At 54.5% G+C, this 18937-nt stretch overlaps 1 protein-coding gene across 1 annotated transcript in view; it reads right to left on the minus strand.

Annotated features, from left to right (window-relative positions):
* Positions 1–499: 499 nt before the first annotated feature.
* Positions 500–18937, minus strand: part of LOC133351116 (ubiquitin carboxyl-terminal hydrolase 13-like) — a 41611-nt gene continuing 23173 nt past the window's right edge. The window contains 17 exon segments of the mRNA XM_061566075.1: positions 500–3033; positions 3486–3570; positions 3883–4294; positions 4903–5046; positions 5048–5112; positions 5519–5662; positions 6369–6593; positions 7237–7325; positions 11815–11989; positions 12431–12587; positions 12835–12963; positions 14205–14298; positions 15304–15341; positions 15343–15376; positions 15995–16176; positions 17368–17465; positions 18406–18590. Of these exon segments, the coding sequence (XP_061422059.1) occupies positions 2940–3033; positions 3486–3570; positions 3883–4294; positions 4903–5046; positions 5048–5112; positions 5519–5662; positions 6369–6593; positions 7237–7325; positions 11815–11989; positions 12431–12587; positions 12835–12963; positions 14205–14298; positions 15304–15341; positions 15343–15376; positions 15995–16176; positions 17368–17465; positions 18406–18590 (2350 nt within the window). The 3' untranslated portion in view covers positions 500–2939.

Raw genomic sequence — 18937 nt, forward strand, 5'->3', positions numbered from 1 at the left:
CAGAGTTATGTTTTTTGTTTGCATTATGACTGCAGGTATTGTGGTCTATGCAAACATGACTCCTTGTAAAAAAGGTGTCAGTTTTGTTGTCTTACAAGTACGTCATCGGAATGGGAGAGGGTTTATATTATTTGCGGGCTGCTGCGGAGTAAGAGGCCTCCTGCAGTTGAGGGCTGTATGAAATGGAAGTCGTGGGTCGGATACGGCCCACGCGGGCTGTCAAGCTCACCACCATTACCATTAAAGCACTGTTACGAACACTTATTCTTGCTGTGAGCAGAAACCACCATTAAAATGCCTTCATATCTGAAGCTCACTTCTTAAATCCATTCGTAAGCTTCTGCAAAAGTCTGGGTTCAACCCCTAAACTAGTCGGAAATACTGGATGTAACTCAAAGTCGACCAAGCACAAATCCTAGTTGTCAATCCAATGGTTGAGGGCCTCTCCACACACACAGCGTGGGTCGTGCCTCTTGAAATAAATCGGAAAATTACTCGCTCTGGTACAAACGTTTTTATTAGCCTGTTAGGTGTGCGATTTGTTCACATTCAGTCGTGTTTATCATCGTTCGTTTCGTTATTCTTCACGGAGGTCCGTGCTCTATCGCCAAAGAAAACGGCCTCGGCATCGTTCATTTTGTTTAAATCTCACTTGGGTGCAGTTTTTTTTGCGATTTAACTGTGGTCACGGAAAGAAAAGAACAAAAAACCACGCCGCCCGTACAAGTTTTTCCACTAAAATCGAGGGGAGCAGAGTTCAAAAACAAACGAGTTACATTAAAAATAAAATTACATTTTTCCACATCGGTGGGCTTTGTGATGCATTCGCGGCACTGGAACGCGGCTGCGTGAATCCTACGAAGCCGCTGTATGGGAACACCGCTGGGACGGTTTCAACACTCATAACTCGACCGCAACATTTATTCACTTTCACCGTCATCAACTGACGGCTCGCTCTCGCGCAAAAAAATAAATCTGTGACGGTGGTGGCTACATCGCTCTTGCGAGAGGAACTGCTCAATTTGCTTTTTTTTTACAAAACAGTTATGGATTGTAAAGTGCACAAAAGCTTTTAAAATGTGTGGCTATATTTTTGGACAGAAAAACTAACAAATCTTGAGATTTGTTTTCATTGAAGTGTGAGGAACTCTTCAAGTAAGGCCCTCGTCACAAAGTGGTGAGTTTTAACCGTAATTTTGGCAAATCCCTTTTCTAGACACCGCCTTGGATCGCACGGCAGCATTGCGCTCGGCACGCCTGCTGCTGCTCCTGCCCTCGAGGGCAGGTCATGCCTGAGGCTCTCGCGCCAGGCCTAAGGCAGAGGGCACGTCACTAAGGCAGGGGTCGGCAATCTGCGGCTTCGGGGCTGCCATGCGGCTCTTAAGTTCTGCTTGCGCGACGTTATTCGCATTGCGGCTCTTGAAATATTGAGAGGTTTTCGATTTTTTTTACAGAGTTTGACGAAAATGGCTCTTGTTGTTGTGTTGGTTGCCCACCACTGCTCTAAGTAACCCCACAGAACACAATGCCCATTGCCACAGGGACGAAACTTGGGCAAGGGCCTGGCAGGTGGGTGTACCCAAGATGTTATGGGTGTATCGGTGGTGCCAATGGGGGGGGGGGGGAGTCTAGATTACATGTCCATTCAAGTGTGAATGAAACTGCCAATCACTGCCAGTTCACCACTGGAATGAACAATTGGCTTAGAGACAATGGTGCCTGGCTTTCAGCATCCCTCTCTACAAATTGGTAAATCTGCACATCCCATTGGCATCCATCCCTCGCCTCCCACGTAGGATCTCACAAAGTTAAGGCTACCCCAAACGTCCCCGTTTTGGCCGCGACACACTCCTGGAGGTTTTCGCAAGTGCCGTCCCGTGTCCTTGTGCTTTTTACGAAACTGGTTAAAAGGTGGAGCTACCTGGGTTGTGGGTGGAGCTGGAAGATGAGTGGGTGGGGCCTGTGAGCGGTGGGCAGGGCCAAAGTGAGAGAGCCCCACCCACTCCGGATGAGGCTGTGAAAGTGAGGTGGGGTTGGGGGTGGGGCCAGTTTACCACCTGTCCCGGTTGAGCTTCCCAGAAATGTGGTAGCCTTACCCAAAAGATGTGACTGAAGGCTTCACTCTGCTAGGGTTGCCACCTCTGCAGAATAACAACAACAAAAAACCCGGGACATATCATGGGAAGATAATTTCAACAATTGAAAACGAATTTATTTATAACTGCTTTTTGTGTTTATTTGTTGCCCTTCCCCCGCACCTCTGATTAGTGCGTACGGTGCGAAAGAAGTTCAACATACAATACCAGAATAGGGGAGAGAGCTGCATGTGAATGCATCGCCTTGAGAAGTATATTATGTAAATGAGCGAAAAAAATGGGATTTTGAATGTTCCGCAAAGACTTGACATTTCCCAGGACAGCTTCCTCAACGAGACGATGATGCTGGGGAAGAAAAACCCGGACACAAGTGACGACCCCACCCTGCTCCACGTTGCACTTTGACCGGGGGTGGTACGTCCAGATTTGGAGAAGTCATTGTGCACGCTACCCCACCCTTACCCCCACCCTGTGCCAGAGGTCGCAAACGGGTTTTGATTCCTTACCCGTACCCGTACCCGGCCACACCAGGGTCGCAAATGGGTACCCGTACCCGGCCGGGTATGTGTACCCGTTCCCTACCCGTACCCTACCCGAAATGAGTGACAAACGGTTACTCATCAGTGACTCACGATCTACCCGTACCCGTACCCGGCCGCACCAGGGTCGCAAACGGTTACCCGTACCCGGCCGGGTACGGGTAGCCGGGTATCGGGTAGGGTACGGGTATCGGGTACCCGGTTGCGACCTCTGTCCTGTGCCTCTGGCGGGGGGGGGGGGGGGGGGCTGTGGCTGACGGGACCGGTGACTGCTGCTGCTGGGGGCTTGGCATGGACGCCTCTCTCAGCTCTGCATGCGCTTGTAGAAGTAGAGGTATCCGAGGTCTTTGGGAGGCTTCTCGGAGGCGCACACCTTGTCCTCATTGTAGATCACCCACCTGCGGGCGTAGTCGGCGGGGCAAGCGGAGGGGTGGGGCGGAATGGGCAGGGAAGGCGAGGAAAGGCGGAGGAGGATAGGGAAACAGGGACGCAGTGAAATAGGGAAAAAGTGAAATGGAGAATAGGGAAACGGTGAATCGGGCAACAGTGAGGAGATAACTGACAACCACTTTCCTGAATGGGAGTTCCGTGAGTATAGTGTGGTTCAGGAGGGGTGAATGTAGCCGGTTTGTGCAATCTGATGGTGTTTATGAAGGTAATGATAAATAATGGTGAAGATGATTGTAATAATGAATGAATGATAAATGGATGCTGCTGTTGATGCCGATGATGAGGATGGTGGTGGTTCGCTCTGAGCGCACCGTCGTGTGTGTGTGCATGTGACTCCTGCGCTACGCGGTGGCCAGCGGCAGGTTGCAGTAGAGCAAGTAGGCTGCTGGGTACGACTCACCGGCCCTCCTTGCGGATGTGGCACACGTAGTGTCCGCACATGGTGGATGTGCCCATGTGGCTTATGAAGGCAAAGAGACGGTAGCCTGCATGGCACAAACGCACGGCACGTGTGCAGCACGCGTACAAAAGACAAAGACACAGCACACGCGTGAGAGAGGGATCGTGGGTCTGCTGGCAATTGCAGCAGCTGATGATGATAAGAATCATCATGGTGGCACCATCATCACCACCAACGCATCACCAATTATTATGAACTCGCTACACCCGAGCGCTTGCTTAATCACAGGCATCTGCCTCGAATTGAACCCAGGATCTCGGTCAGCGGCGCCGACATGACGGACTACGAAGCGGTTAAACCACGGCGCCGTTCGTGTTTGTGCGTAGCGGGCACTCACGTCCGGGCCCGTCGGGGTATTCCGACATCCCGTTGCTCATCGCGCTGCTCGGGAGAGGCCCGTTTCTGTGGGCCTCTGGGAGGGCGATGCTGCTGGGCGCCACAAGTTCCACCTTAGCAGGAGCAGCGTTCACTGCTGCTGCTGCTGCCCCTCCTGCTGCTGTTGCTGGTACTCCTGCTGCTGCTGCTGCTGCTCCTGCTGCTGTTCCTGGTACTCCTGCTGCTGCTGCTGCCGCCCCTTCTGCTGCTGCTGCTGGTACTCCTGCTGCTGCTGCTGCCCCCGATGCTGCTGCCCCTTTTGCTGCTGCCCCTGCTGCTGCCCCCTCCTCCTCCTCTTCCTCCTCGTCCCCATCCGAGCCCGCGTCTGCCATGTTGGTCAGAATCCAGTCGGTGGCGCGCTCCAGGTTGTTGTTCTGCAAAGCGACGACGCAAGACCCTCGTGACACTCGAAGCTTTCCTGAGTGAAGGGCATTATTATTATTATTTGCGGTGATTATGCCAATGATGATGTTGGAGATGATGACGACGACAGTAATCACTGCGCTGTTGGAAGTGACGCGGGCTATGTGTCAAGACGTTTTTCACCGATTATCGAGCGTCGCAATGGATGGGCGGCGACGTGGCCGAGCTGTAGTGCATTTGCACAAGTTGGAGCTCAGCGGCCGCCCTGGTTAATACCAGAGATGAATTAACAAAAAAACAAATACATGCCACCTGCAGACGATACTCATCTGTGAAGCGTATATGTATGTATGTTTAACTTCTTTCGCACCGTACATAGCCAACCGTGCTAATCGGAGGTGCGGGGGAAGGACAATAAAATAAAGACACAATTCAGGTCTAAAGAAACTAGTTTTCAATCGAGATTTAAAAGTGCCGTAGCCCCAGCAGCTCGTTCTTGTCGGGCCTTGCGCGACGTAAAAATGGCGCCACTACAAAATGCCCTCATTGTTTTATCGATGATGACGACGATGACGACGACGACAATGACGATGCGGGCGATGACTGCGCGCGCGCTCACGTTGGCCGTGAGGGCGCGGAAGGCGCGGCTCCGCGTGAACCCCATCGACACGATCATCGCGACGCTCTCCTCGGGCGGGGGCGGCTGGGACGGGCGCGACATCCTCCGGCGGCCATGTTGCCGCCGCCCTCCCAGCTCTCCGTCTTCCGCTTGCCCGCTCGCCGCACGGAGGTGACAGCAGCCCCGGGATGTGCAGTGGCTCTGCCAGGTCTGGACATTGGTAAGGATATGAACTCATTATTAAACTAAGAAAGTTTTTTTTTATTTTACCAGGTAAGGCCCACTGAGCTATGTAGCTCTTGTTCAGGAGCATCCTGGCTATCACAAATGATAGCTCAACGAAGTGTAGAAATTTATATCAAGTGTAGAAATTTATATCAGCCAAATACTCTAAATGTGGAGAGAATAACCGGAGGGCCTGGAGAGACAAATCCACACGGCCACAGGAAGAGAGACACGCAAACTCCAAATATGCAGGTGTCATGTTCGGGATAAAACCTACAACCTCCTGTATACCAGGCGAGGTAGTTAACATCTCGCCACCGTGGTGCCCATATGTCACATGGTAACGGGGAGGCAGGTGTGGAGGGGCGGGGGGGTAGGCCTGGTGACTCACTGGGGTCGTCGAGGTGATTCATGATCCAGTCGACGGCAGGCTCGAGGCCCAGGCTCCCGGAGAAGTAGACGGCCTTGCGGCAGGCCTCGCGCGGGAACCCCATCTCCTCCAGAGTCGAGACGGCCACCTCGTCAAGGAACGGCACTGCCCGGCGCCGGTGGCGGGGTTTGAGGTCGGGGAAGGGGGGAAGAAGAGGGCACCAACGATGCAGAAGATGTTACGCTGGGCAGTGAATGCTACCGGCCGTGATGTACGCCAGCACAGCGGTCTTCGTCTGGTGACCCATGGGGTCCAGATGCGGCCAGCGAAGACTCTCCTGAGGGTGACTGACGGACACCTGTTGCGGATGTGTAAACATCGGCACTGGGGAGAGAAAGGCGGCCGGAGGGTGATGCTGGCCACACGCCACCTCCTTGTGTACTGCACAGGACCTTCATGCTTGGGAACCCTTGCCCCAAGCAGTTCGTTAAGGCTACACGAGGGATCTTTGTATGTATTGTTGGCCCATAAATAAATATCCCCCATTTTCCTTTAACAGACTGTTGGGGCAAGTGCTGTTAGCGAGCGCCTATGAAGGCCGGCACGGCACACGACGGTGGTGGGCGGTCAGCACCACGCCCGACCGGCTTTATCTCCCCAGAGGCGATGTTTACACACCGCACCAAGTACTCATTTGAGGCTGAGTCTACCAAGGGGAGGCCCAGGACCGGTTCAGATAATCGTCACTGATGTTGGCCGTGAGCGGGAATCGAGCTCGGGTCCTACAGGTTCGTAGCGCAGCGTAGCGCTCACCGCTACACTACCGCTCCCTACGTACGCACAGATGCCCTCGCGTGCAAAGTCCCCCCACCTCTCCTCATCCCCTCTCCGTCTCCGTTCTCGTCGTCGTCCTCATCATCCTCGTCTTGGCCGCCCCCCCAGGAGCGATGAAGCCCGGCACCGCGGCGCCTCAGCGACGGCGACGACGAGAGGAGGCCGGGCGGGGAGATGTCGGGCAGCTCCTCTTCGCCGGCCTTCAGCCCCGTTCCCCGCAGCTCGTTAAGGTCCAGCTCATCGGGCATGTCCACTGAGACGTCTGCACAAGGGGGGTGGGGTGGGGGGGGCATCGATCCTGATGCTAGCAAAAAGGACCCTGGGTTCGGTTCCCGGCTCGGGCGCCTTGTTGCTGTGTGGAGTCTGTATACGGTCTCGCCCTGTTGCACACTGCGGTTATTCGCTTTCCTTCCGCAGCGAAAAGAAGTAGAAAAAAACAACCCCAATCTCACTCGTCATTTAAAACGTATGTTTTTAAACAACGTACGGAAATGTGGAAAGAGCACACAGCGTCCGTTCGTATTCAACACATCGGCATTTCCTGAAGAAATGCATTGTGGTCCTCTTGACCGAGGTCACCATAACCAATAACTTTGAGTGAATATGACCGACTGGGACTCATCAGCACAGTGGAGTCATTTGTGGAGTCGTCACTTCCACACTACGGGGCCCTATTAGCTTGGTTAATGCCAACAATAATCAAATCCATAAATTGTGAGAAAACGTATCACAACAGAATCATACTACGCCGATAATATATGATCCACAGATGCTTTTGTGTTAAACCGCATGGGAGTTTATCCCAAACCAAAATCAAATACGAGCGACTTTGTATGAAGGTGGAAGCGATTCGCTCGCTCCTAAATGTGTTGGCTGGGCGCGCCACTCGCTGATCGTGTGTTTACCGATCTTCTTCGGGACCCAGTCCTGCTCTGATGTGAACTTCTTCAGGTGGATCACGAGGTACTCCGGGAACGTTGAAAACCACGAGGTTCTAGGGTTTTTGGGGGGGAGGAGAAACACATTTGTCGTCAGCACGTAGAGCGAGACCATCGCGCTACCAATCCAGCAAAGAGCACCGGTAGTGCTAGGCTGTCTCATGGCGTGAGGTTCTCGCTACCAATCCAGCGAAGAGCATCGGTAGCGCGAGGCTATCTCATAACGCGATACCATTGTGCTACCAATCCAGCGAAGAGCTTCGGTAGCGTGAGGCTATCGTGAGGGCGCCATGGGCCACAGACGGGTGCAGTCTGCGGTGGTTTCACAGCAAGGGGTCAATGTCTCCGTGTGGCTTTACACATCGAGGTAAATTTGTCGGTGATTTGCAACACTTTCCAAATTCAGACCATGGCCTCCGCTTTTTAAAATAACGCGGTGAGGATATTGAACGCCCGCTGTGGAGTGGACGTTTTTTATCGGTAAAACACGCACCGCGGTATTAACCGGGGGCGGCCGCCGGGTCCTGAACCGCGAACCTCCGTGAGGGGCGCCGAACGCGCCACCGCTGAGGCCGTTGCCAACGGGCAACTTATCCAACACACGTGTGGCTCCGCGTGGCGATGTTTCGGAGAGAGAGTTGGGTTCGGGTGAGGGTGGAGCGTGCGTGTGCCAAAACTACAGGGAATCCGCCCGATCTCGTCAGACCTCAGAAGCCAAGCGGGGTTCAGAGGCTGGATAATAAGGTGACTGGCGACTAGGGACGCCACGGTGGGGAGAGGTTAACCACCCTCGCCTGGCATGGAGGAGGTCGTGGGTTCGATCTCGACCCTGACGCCTGCTGTATATTTGAAGTTTGATTGTTATCTCCCCGTGGTCACGTGGATTTTTCTCCGGCTCCTCCACTTTTTCCCTCCACAGTTTTTGAATCGAGAGTATTTGGCTGCTGTACATGTGCACGTGACAAGCCACTTCGTTGAGCTATCATTCGTGATAGCCAGGTCGCTTCTGAAAAAGAGCAAACATAGCTCAGTGGGCTTTACCTGATTAGATAAAAAATAGTTTTAGTTTACACTGCTGCAGTGGGGCTCCGTTACGGGCAGCAGAGGGCAGTGCCATACTACGCTCCCACATCCGTTCTCCTCCCGCTTTGAGAGAATCGCCGTGGGAGAGGAGCCGCAGCGAAAGTGGCTCTGAACTGGGCCCCACACGAGTTTGAGTCCCAGCCCGGGGCAAAACGATAACCTTGTCCCGGGACTTCGAACTTCACCAAATCGGCACTGACCAGTTGCGGTGAAGTATGACGAATAAAATAACCCCCACCCCCCCCCCCACCCGCAACGACCCGCACGGTGTAAGGGGGGAGGCCTCATCCAGCAGTGGATTGGCAAAAGGGCTTGTCTGTCTGTACGTGGTGTGTAAGAGGGACGGAGCCGAGACGAGGGCTCCGGCACAGAAAGCCATTAATAGCCAGTCTATTATAACGGCCCATCGGACACTACGGAGCAATGCCAAAGACGAGCGCGGCAACCCAGGGGTTAACCTGTCACTGAGCGGATTGGTTTAATTAGATATTGTCAGTTCGAGTGCCGAGGTTATTTGGTTTTGTTCCACGCACGGCGGTCACCGTTATAAGCAGCTGCCGTGGCTATGATACAATGCGGGAGATTCCGCGGGGGGCGTCGGGGGCCACGGCGGTAACGACGACGACAACAAAAAAGGACAGAGAGAAAAAAACATCGATGTTGCAGAGAAACCACGACACCGACACGACAAGAACGGATTACCGCGTCACTGTGATGTACACCACAGCGATAAACACACACACACGCATGCATCTATATACGCGTGTATATTTGCGTGTCGCGCAGAGAGAGAGAGAGAGACACGGGGGTCCACGCGAGCGAATGGTTAGCGGCATCTGACGACCGGAGCTATTTCGGGATCTGACTCTGGGCAGACTGCCCCTCTGCATAGATACTGGGGAGTGTGTGAGCGGTGGCAGGGCGGTCAGTGCTCTGCGCTACGAACTCGGCGACCCGAGTTCGATTCCCGCTCACGGTCAAGACTGGTGACCATTATCTGAACCGGTCGTGGGTCTCCTCTAGGTCTACTCAGCCCTCAAATGAGTAACCTGGTGCGGTGTGTGAATATCCCCGCTGGGGAGACAAAGGCGGTCGGGCGTGGCGTTGACCACCCACCCCCTCGTGTGCCGTGCCGGCCTTCATAGGTGCTCGCTAAAAGCACTTGCCCTAACAGTCTGTTAGGACTATATGGGGGATCTTTGTGTGGCTGTGTATGTGAGGGAATGTGAGTGTGTGCGTGAGTGTGTGCGTGTTTGTGCATGAGTGTTAGCGTGTAAGAGATGGTGTGCACGTAAGGGAGTGCATGTGTGAGAGACGGTGTGTATGTAAGAGAGTGTGTGTGTCACCATCTTTGTATGTGCGTGTAACGCAGAATGTGTTTACATCGTACTCTCGGCAGACACCTCTACAGTCACCAAAATATCTTTAACTTCCAATAAATCTACTGAAACGATTTGCCGAAAAAAGTTTTCCCTTAACAAGGCAGATTCCGATTCCCTGACTGTCCAGGTTTGACTGTCTAGGTTTGACCTGGACAGTGTTGGAATTGGGATCTATGTTTGGGCGGCAGGAATTGATTCGTACCGAGACCTGGTACCGGTATCATGTTGGACTCACGTTACTGTACAGTTTGTTTGACATGTGCCGCCTGAGAAATGCAGCTGGGTTTGGTCCGTGGCCAAAGGTGGCAGCGCTGTTACTGGTGCCCAGTCCATACAGGGCACCGCGGTGGCAAGCTGTTAACTACCTCGCCTGGTATACAGGAGGTCGTGGGTTCGATCCTGACCCCTGATGCCTGCTCTACATTCGTATTTTGCGTGTCTCTCTCCACGTGGTCGCGTGGATTTTTTTCCGGGTCCTCTGGTTTTTCCCTCCGCATTTAGAATCAACATCACGCGTTTAAGAGTATTTGGCTGCTATAAATGTCCACATGATGGATAAGCCACTTCGCTGAGCTATCATTTGTAATAGCCAGGTCACTTCTCAATAATATCTATATTGCTCAGTGGGCCTTACCTGTTAAAATAAAATAAATAGTTCAATTTAGTTAATACTGCCTATGACCAGATCACCGGGAACGCTAAGCAGGGCTGACCCAGGATAGTTCTTGAATTTGGTGACCACCAAGCACAAATAATTGGTCATAACAAGTTGCGCGGCTTCACCGTGGCAAGCTTAGGGCAGTACAGCCAAATCAGTTATTTTTACTGCACTTCTATGCTTCCATCGTCAAGCTGTTGCGTACACATCCACGCACTGGCCACCAGGATTAATTACGGGTCACGAGCTCATTGGGCCTTCCACCGAGAATACCCGAAAAAATATATATTTGAATTTGAAATAACCGCTATGATCCACACAATATGGGGATGGGTTGACAAAGCGGCTGTCCAGTACACGTGCCACCCCAGGCCCCGACTTCAACATCCAACCTGTGACACGCTGGAAAAACAAACCGTGTGCTTGGAACGCCGGAAACAACTGGTGTACATCAATGTCAAAAGTCCACGTACCATCAATGTGAAGGAGGGGTAAAGAGTCTGATTATGCTAGCCAACCAAACGCCAGCTCTATCCCCAATCCTAACCAATGAGCCTACCAAAGGCTATGCCCTATCCCTAACCAACGAGCTGATCAAATGCCAGCCCTACGCCTAAACTGACCAGTCAGCAAAATGTGAACCTGTATCATAGTAATAGGGTTTTACCCTTTTATCTGGTTAAAAAACTGACACCTTTATACAAGGGATCATGTTTGCAACAACCACAACACAAGCAATCAAAATGCAAACAAACAAAAAACAACTCTGATAATGATATGCACTGTCCTTGAAATTGATTGGTCCACACCCGACAGTGCATATCATTATCAGAGTTGTTTCTTTTTGTTTGCATTTTGACTGCTTGTGCTGTGGTTATTACAAACATGATCACTTGTATAAAGGTGTCAGTTTTTGAACCAGATAAAAGGGTAAAAACCTATTTCTACATCTTGCTACTGGTAAAGGAGGTCTCATAGCGAACCTGTATCCCCAACCGACTAGCCAATCTGCCAAACATAATTTCTACTCTGGGTCCCCAGAGGCGTAGCTAGGGGGAGGCAGGGGGGTACATATGTCCCCGGGCGCCAAGGTAAAGGGGCGCCAAAATGAGGCTTACAACGTGACATTATAACTTATTGCGGCGGGCGCGGCAGCCTGAAACGACTGCACAAATCTACACCTCAACCTAAAAGTTTATATATCCCGCCACACACAGCCTACATGTCGTGTAATTACATTTTGGTATGTGATTAAACGGGGGAGGGGGGGGCCGCCAATTTTATAGTTCGTCCCCGGGCGCAAAATATCCTAGCTACGCCACTGTGGGTCCCCATTGGCCCAACAGCACCACCACCAGCAGCACCAGCACCACGGCCGCGTGCGTGCTCGCGTGCTTGCGTGCCCGCGGCGTGCGCGCGTACTTCACGGCCGGCGCCTTGGCCTGCAGCTCGGAGCTCCAGAAGTCATCGACGTTCTGGGGCTCGGCGAAGGCCTGCATGCAGGCCCCGAAGGGCACGCGGGCGCGCACCCCCCGGGGCTCCGGCCGCCCCTGCTCCACCGCCTCGCGCCGCTTCCTTTCCACCTCCAGCAGCTCCCCTGCACGGAGTGGGGGGGGGGGGGGTGTGCGGGGCGATTGGTGGCGTAGATCGAGTGTGCAGGCGGTGCGACCGTGCTGAACTCCCTGGGCCCATTGCTAGACGTGGCCGAAGTTAACGTTCGTCACGTCTCCAATGAAATGAGGTAGCCGAGACAGTCAAGCATTGTGGAGTTAGGAGACAACTTAAGGGGTGGTTCAGGACCACTAATATGTCGGTTGTCAAAGTCCAAGTAAAAAAATCAAAACATTAACTTTACGATGCTTTGCCGCCTTAAGCCCCTCACTGAATTGGGGGTTATGTCGATTCTTGTGTTTAACCGCATTTACGACATGTCTATAACTGCGCGAGTCAGTTCTGTACTCAGGCGCCGCCCCACTTTCACGAAGGCCACGCCCACTCGGCCGCTAGCACCGCCCGGCGAGCAGCGCCCCCCCCCCACCTCGGTTGTGCGCCGACTCGAGTGGCACCGGCAGGCTGACGGAGTGCTCGGGCCGGTGCTGGTAGCGAACTTTGCGCGACTGGCAGCACTGCACGCGCTCCTCCAAGCGGAACGCAAACGCCCGGCTCGGCGACGTCGCCTCGGCACCGCTGTTCATCTGCGGAGACGCCGCGGGCATGCCGGAATCAAACTCGTGGCACACAGGGCACAGGGCACATGGCACAGAGCGTATGGTGTACATGGCACAGAGCACGTGGTGTACATGGCACAGGGGGGAGATGGTACGTGGCGGTACATGGGACGGGACACATGGTACATGGCACAGAGCTTATGGCAGTAGGCGCGCGTGCGTGCAGTACGCGTGCACACAACTGCCCAATTGTCTGACGATTGAGACGCTCCACCTCGATGAGGCTAATCATGTAGTTGAAGAACTGGAAGGCGTCCTGCTGCCGGTCGGTGCAGAAGTCCGGGTGGCCTCGGCTCACGAGCTCCTTGATCATGCCCAGCGAGACGCCGCGCAGCTCCGGGGGCTGGAGGCACACACGGGCACACGGCACAACGATCCACCACCACCACCACGCGGCACAACGATCCCCCACCACCACCACCACGCGGACACACAGCACAACGATCCCCCACCACCACCACCACCACACGGACACACGGCACAACGATCCCCCACCACCACCACCACACGGACACACGGCACAACGATCCACCACCACCACCACACGGGCACACGGCACAACAATCCCCCACCACCACCACACGGACACACGGCACAACAATCCCCCACCACCACCACCACACGGACACACGGCACAACAATCCCCCACCACCACCACCACCACCACGCGGGCACACGGCACAACGATCCCGCACCACCAGCACCACCATAGGGACACACAGCACCACGATCCACCACCACCACCACCACGCGTACACACGGCACAACCATCCCCCACCACCACCACGGCGTCGCCTCTAACAGTGGGCGACTGCTGGGCCGAGTGCCATCAGCGAGCACCTCTTGTGGTCCGCACGGCGCATGTGCCCAGCGCACGTGGAACATCGGGCCAACGTCGCTCCAACGTTGGAATGTTTACTGGGAAGGAGGCGCCTGCGGTTGGCACCTCGCCCGGCCGCCTTTGTCTCCCCAGGTATTTATTTCAGGCCTAGCGTGTTATACGACGAGTAGCATGGGGGGAGGGGGTGGGTACTGGGCAATGGGGGGTGGGGGGGAGTGGTGGGGCAGCGGTTGGCACACAGCGATATGGACCCGGTGACCTGTAATCAGTCGTGGCGGACACACACAACGTCACACCAACCCACACACACCAAGCGGCATGGTGAAGTGTGGTGAAGTATGGCCAAGCAAACCCCATCACCTGCACGGTGTGCTTCACAAGCACATTTGCAATATATTGGCGTCGCGCGTTAGAACATTAAAGACCCGTATCGAACGTTAAAGCACAGTAGTGCACGTTACATTTAGGAGTTATAATCACAATAATAATTATACTACACAATCATCATAAATAAATAAACGCAGTCGCAAGCAAAAAATTTGGCGGACACTCCAGCGCGGGAGACACGTGCGGCGGAACGAATCAAAGAGAGTTTTTCGCGAGGCCCCTGCAAGAGGAGCGTGAATGCGCGAGTTGTCACGCGGTCAGTACAGAGTTAGCCGTGGCGGTGCGAAGGAGGAGGCGGTGGAGAGAAGGGGTTGGAAGAGGGGGAGGGGGGGCTGGCGAGACGTCGCCGAAAATACCTTGACGTCCTCTCTCGTCACCTGCTCTATGATATCCGACTTCGGCGGAGGCTTTGAGTAAAGCCCTGACAGCAGGCCGTGACCCAATTTCGCCCTGAACCGTGGGAAGGCCACGGCGGTCGTGGCGACGGCAGCGCCGTGTGGAGAAAACGGAGACGAGCAGGGGTCCAAGTGAGGAGGAGGACGAGGAGGAGGAGGAGGAGGAGATTCGAAGAAAACGAAGAGACGTTGCGGGAAACGGAAGGAATTCCACGTCGACAGGAGCAGAGCGCAGGAGGAGGTTGGATGGTAGCGACGTTTGGGAAATGGGGGAGGGGGGGGGAGGAAAATACAAAAAGAGGAGAGAGCAAATTGAGACATCCGATGCGAGAGCAGTTTAAAAGGGTGGGCTCAAGGCTGTCGTCCCCCATCTTCATGATTTGCTCAATTCCGTCAGATCTTTTTATAAGAATGTGCCACTGCCACCAGGTGCACGCTAATCGTACAATTTGCGGTAACGGTGGCGGTGAAGTATGGTCAAATAACCTCCATGACCTGCGCGGTGTGACGAGGCCTACGCTCATTGTAGAAATATGTCTCTCCAAGTATCCGCCCGTGTCTCTCTGCCTGCATGTGCCCGTGTCTCTGTGTGTGTCACTCAGTGTGTCTCTCTCCGTGTCTCTCTCTCCGTGTCTCTCTCCGTGTCTCTCTTTGTGCATCTTTCTCCATGTCCCTGCCAGCAATTGAAACGCCGCTACAGTTTAAAATAATACATCGTTAAAATAAGGAAAGGTTTGCTCAAACGTGGAATAAGGTCTCGCAAAAAAACTACAGCAGTGACGGGGTGAGAGGAAGGCGAAGGGAAAACAGTGAAGAATATTTTACTTGGTCACGGAGTCAGGTGGTGAGGGTGGTGAGGATGGCGAGGGTGGTGGGAGTTGAAGGACGTGGTGATGGTGGTGAGAGAGGTCGATGCGGTGATGGTGGCGAGAGTGGTGGAGGACGTGGTGATGGTCGAGGACGTGGTGAGAGAGGTCGATGCGGTGATGGTGGCGAGAGTGGTGGAGGACGTGGTGAGAGTTTGCGAAAGTGGCGAGCTGATCGGTGGGTCCAGGCTCACATCTGCGTGCTGAAATCTTGCGTGGGGTCAAGGGGCGACTTCTTCGAATATCCGGTGCAGATTCCCGACATACCTGAGCCGATGGGAGTACAACAAAATCGTCGACGCAGGTAAAACGATAAATTTCGTTAAAAACAACGTGTAAGGAAGGAAACACATACCGATGCACAAATCAAAAGCAATTGGGTGCGAGGAAATAAGATGAGAGTCGGGTGCTCTGTGGAGGTCGAGGTCGGAAGAGATGAAGGGAAGAAGAGGCGAGTGAGAGATTAGTGGTAGATAGAAGTGAGAAGCAGTGACGGCAAGAGGAGCGAAGAAGCGAGGAGAGTTGAGGAATGGAAACGCAGCAACGCAGAGTGCGAGATTCGAGTCGAGGTGATAGGAGACTTTAGGGGGCCATGCGGGGAGACGAAAGCGGATGAAGACGACGTGAGAGGAGAAGATGGCAGGACGGGACTGGGGCAGCAAGACGGGGTGGGGGCGGCAGGGGATCGGAGGAGAATGGCGTGCCTACGAGAGGAACAATTGAGCGGAGAGATCGGAGGAGACGAAACAATGCGAGGTGGCGACGAAAACGGCCTGGAGACAGAACGCTGCGCGCGAGGAGGCGAGCGACGAATCGAGAGGACGCGACGAGGAGCTATGGGGGTGTAAAGAAAGCTGGGACTGCACCCCCCCCCCATCCCCCCACCTTCGCTGGAAGTGGCTGATGCTGAAGAGGACCTGCATGAGGGCCGACAGGTAGGAGCAGCGTCCGGGGCTGCGCAGGCCTGTGTAGCCCGGCCCGTACAGGGGCTTCAGCTTGTACCCGACCTCCTGCAGCGCGGCCCACTCGCCTGCTGGTGGGCCCTGCACCTCGTCCGTCCGCTCGGCCTTGACGCGCGGGAGAGGGTGGGGGGGGGGGGGGGGGGAGCGGCGGACAGGCAGTTTCGAGCGGGGCGCTGGGCGTTAAAATAAAAAAAGGGGAGCTAGGGGGAAAAATAAGCATGCGAAGCGAAAGCTGAAGGATCCAAGCGGCTCCAGTAGTGCACCTCACCACCACCGCCACCGCCACCACCACCACGCCCCCTGGTTCATGAAAACATGGATGGGTAAAATATCAGCTGAAATGATGAAAAAAACGAGAAATATAAAAAATTTAATTTTCTGAAAAAACAAGAATAGTTTTTACCCTTTCTGGCAATAAAACAAGTGTTGAGATGATGAAACACCAAACAGATACCTTCTTTTCATTATTTTTGATACTGGCCAAAGAGGTCACATAGATAATTAATATCTCTCATGTCAATATTCTGTTGAATTTGCAGTCCTTCCCCCGCACCTCCAATGAGCAAAATTGGCTACATACAGTGCAAAAGAAGTTCCACATACATACGGTGCATAATGTCTCTCATCTCAATTGGATGCATCTCTCTTCTCCAATCTCACTACATCGATGCGCGTCATCTACATCTGTGTCATGCCACCACATCTGTCTCATCCCTCCATCTCGTGTCCACACATTCGTCACGTGGCTACTACGCCGCCGCCATCTCTCGTCTCTCCATCTCTTCTGTCATCACACTCAGAGTTTGCACATCTATAACGGGGGGAGCTCCCCGCCCCAGAGGGCCTGCACCACCACCTGGGACAGCTAGAGACAGAGAGAGGGACGGAGGCAGCCAAATGACGTGGATATTTTGAGCAAAATTGTCACGAATTCTGTGGTGTCATGCTACCTGGGTCATTCTCACCCACGGGGTGGTGCGCTGTTGGCAGTGAGAGCCCACACAAGGGTCTAGCCCCGCGCGTGGGAATACAAAGAGCCCTCCCTAAGTGACCCCTGAAGTTGAGTCGTGTCATCGTTCTCTAAATCAGGGACGGTGCTCCCTCCTCTTGCTTTCTGTCAGGGTCCCAAAAGAAGATTTCTTTGTCTCCTGATGTTCCACCATGGGTAGGGGTGGGGGTTGAGGGAAACCTAGGTGGACACGGAGAGTCACCGGTGGACACAGTGGTGGACGCAGTGGTGGGCGCGGTGGTGGGCGCGGTGGTGGACAGGGTGCCGAGCGTCGATGGCGGACGTACCTCCTGCGAGATGGACATGACGTCGATGCCGAAATGGGCGAGGTGCTCGGGGAGTTTGGGGTCGATGACGATCTCGTCCTCGTCAAACGAGTAGACGTCTACCCGAGTCGGGGTCAGGGGTCACGCGGGGGCACAGACGCACGGACACGCGGTGGTGACCGTCACACGAAACGCCTTTCCCTTCGTGTGTCAAAGCAAAGCCAACCCGTGCCCTGTAACCTCAGACTACAGCTTCTCCATGCAAAGTTTTCCTACTTAACCTCCACGGAGCCAACTCAGCCTCAACCGTATGGTCCCCAAACCCTGACCCCCCCCACTCCCCCTCCACTCCCCCTGCCCCACCCCTCGCCCCCTGCTGCCCCCCCCCCTGCCTTCAACGCCCCCCACCGACCGTCGCCACCTCTCCCACAGAAGTATTTCACAGTCAGCCAAGGTCTATCAACACCGCGGTTGCGCTGTAATGAAATTCAGCACAATACCGGTCGCAGATCTTGGTGACAAATCAATTCCTGCCACTCCAAACGCAGATGCCAATTCCCGGAGTGGTCCGCGTCCAACCCTGCCTGGATTAATCTGGACAGGTGGCAACTCTACCCCCACCCACCCCCCACCATGGAGTTCGTTATCCACCTCCCATATATAAAAAGGCGTCGCCCATGGCTCTGATGAACCTACTTTTTGTACTGGTGGAAGGGGTGCGCCGATTAATTGCACATCCTCCCCTTCCTCCTCCTTCTCCCCCCCCCTCCTCCTCCTCTCCTCCCTCCTCCTCCTCTCCTCCCTCCTCCTCCTCTCCTCCCTCCTCATCCCCCCTCCTCCTCCCCCCCTCCTTCGCACCCCCTCCTCATCCCCCCCTCCTCCTCCCCTCCTCCTCCCCCCTCCTTCGCACCCCCCTCCTCCTCCCCCCGTCCTCCTCCCCCCCTCCTCCTCCCCCCTCCTCCTCCCCCCTCCTTCTCCCCCCGCCTCCTGCCCCCCTCCTCCTGCCCCCCCCCTCCCACCACCTCCCACCACCACCTCGCCAAGCTAGCGTTCTCGCACCTGCGCCGTCGGGGCTGATGGAGGAGAGCTTGACGGCGAGTGGGTGCCCCGTGGTGCGGAAGTGCTGCAGCGCGTGGCCGTTGCCCTCCGTGCCGTCCACGTACTTGCGTCCGCACAGCACCGAGCCGTCCGTCAGGTTCAGCCACAGGTTCTTGCGAACGGAGCACTGCTCGCACTTCCAGCCCCTGGCGACGGGACGAACGCGACGCTGCGATTTCGTCGAGGGACCGTGCGGGTGTCTTGCCGCCGTCCGGCGCTGCTGTTGCTTTGCCGCATTGCCCAAGCTTGGGAATTGGTGCACTTTCGCACTTGGACCTGACGTACATTACGTGTATTTTATGTATTTATTTTTGTTCGTGATTTTGCTTTGCTTTCCTTTACTTTGCACTCCGATTCAGTTTTCGTGTTGTTAGTCGTTGTAATTTTCTGACCTGCACCAACTGGACGTCTGTGAAAAAGAGCTTCATAGCTCATCGGATTTCTCCAAGATAAAAAAAATATTCAGATTCTGACAAGCGCTGTGGACTGGATT

This window comes from Lethenteron reissneri, chromosome 36, assembly GCF_015708825.2.
Source record: "Lethenteron reissneri isolate LAM-NWPU_2019-01 chromosome 36, ASM1570882v1, whole genome shotgun sequence".
In the NCBI taxonomy this organism is placed as follows: domain Eukaryota; kingdom Metazoa; phylum Chordata; class Hyperoartia; order Petromyzontiformes; family Petromyzontidae; genus Lethenteron; species Lethenteron reissneri.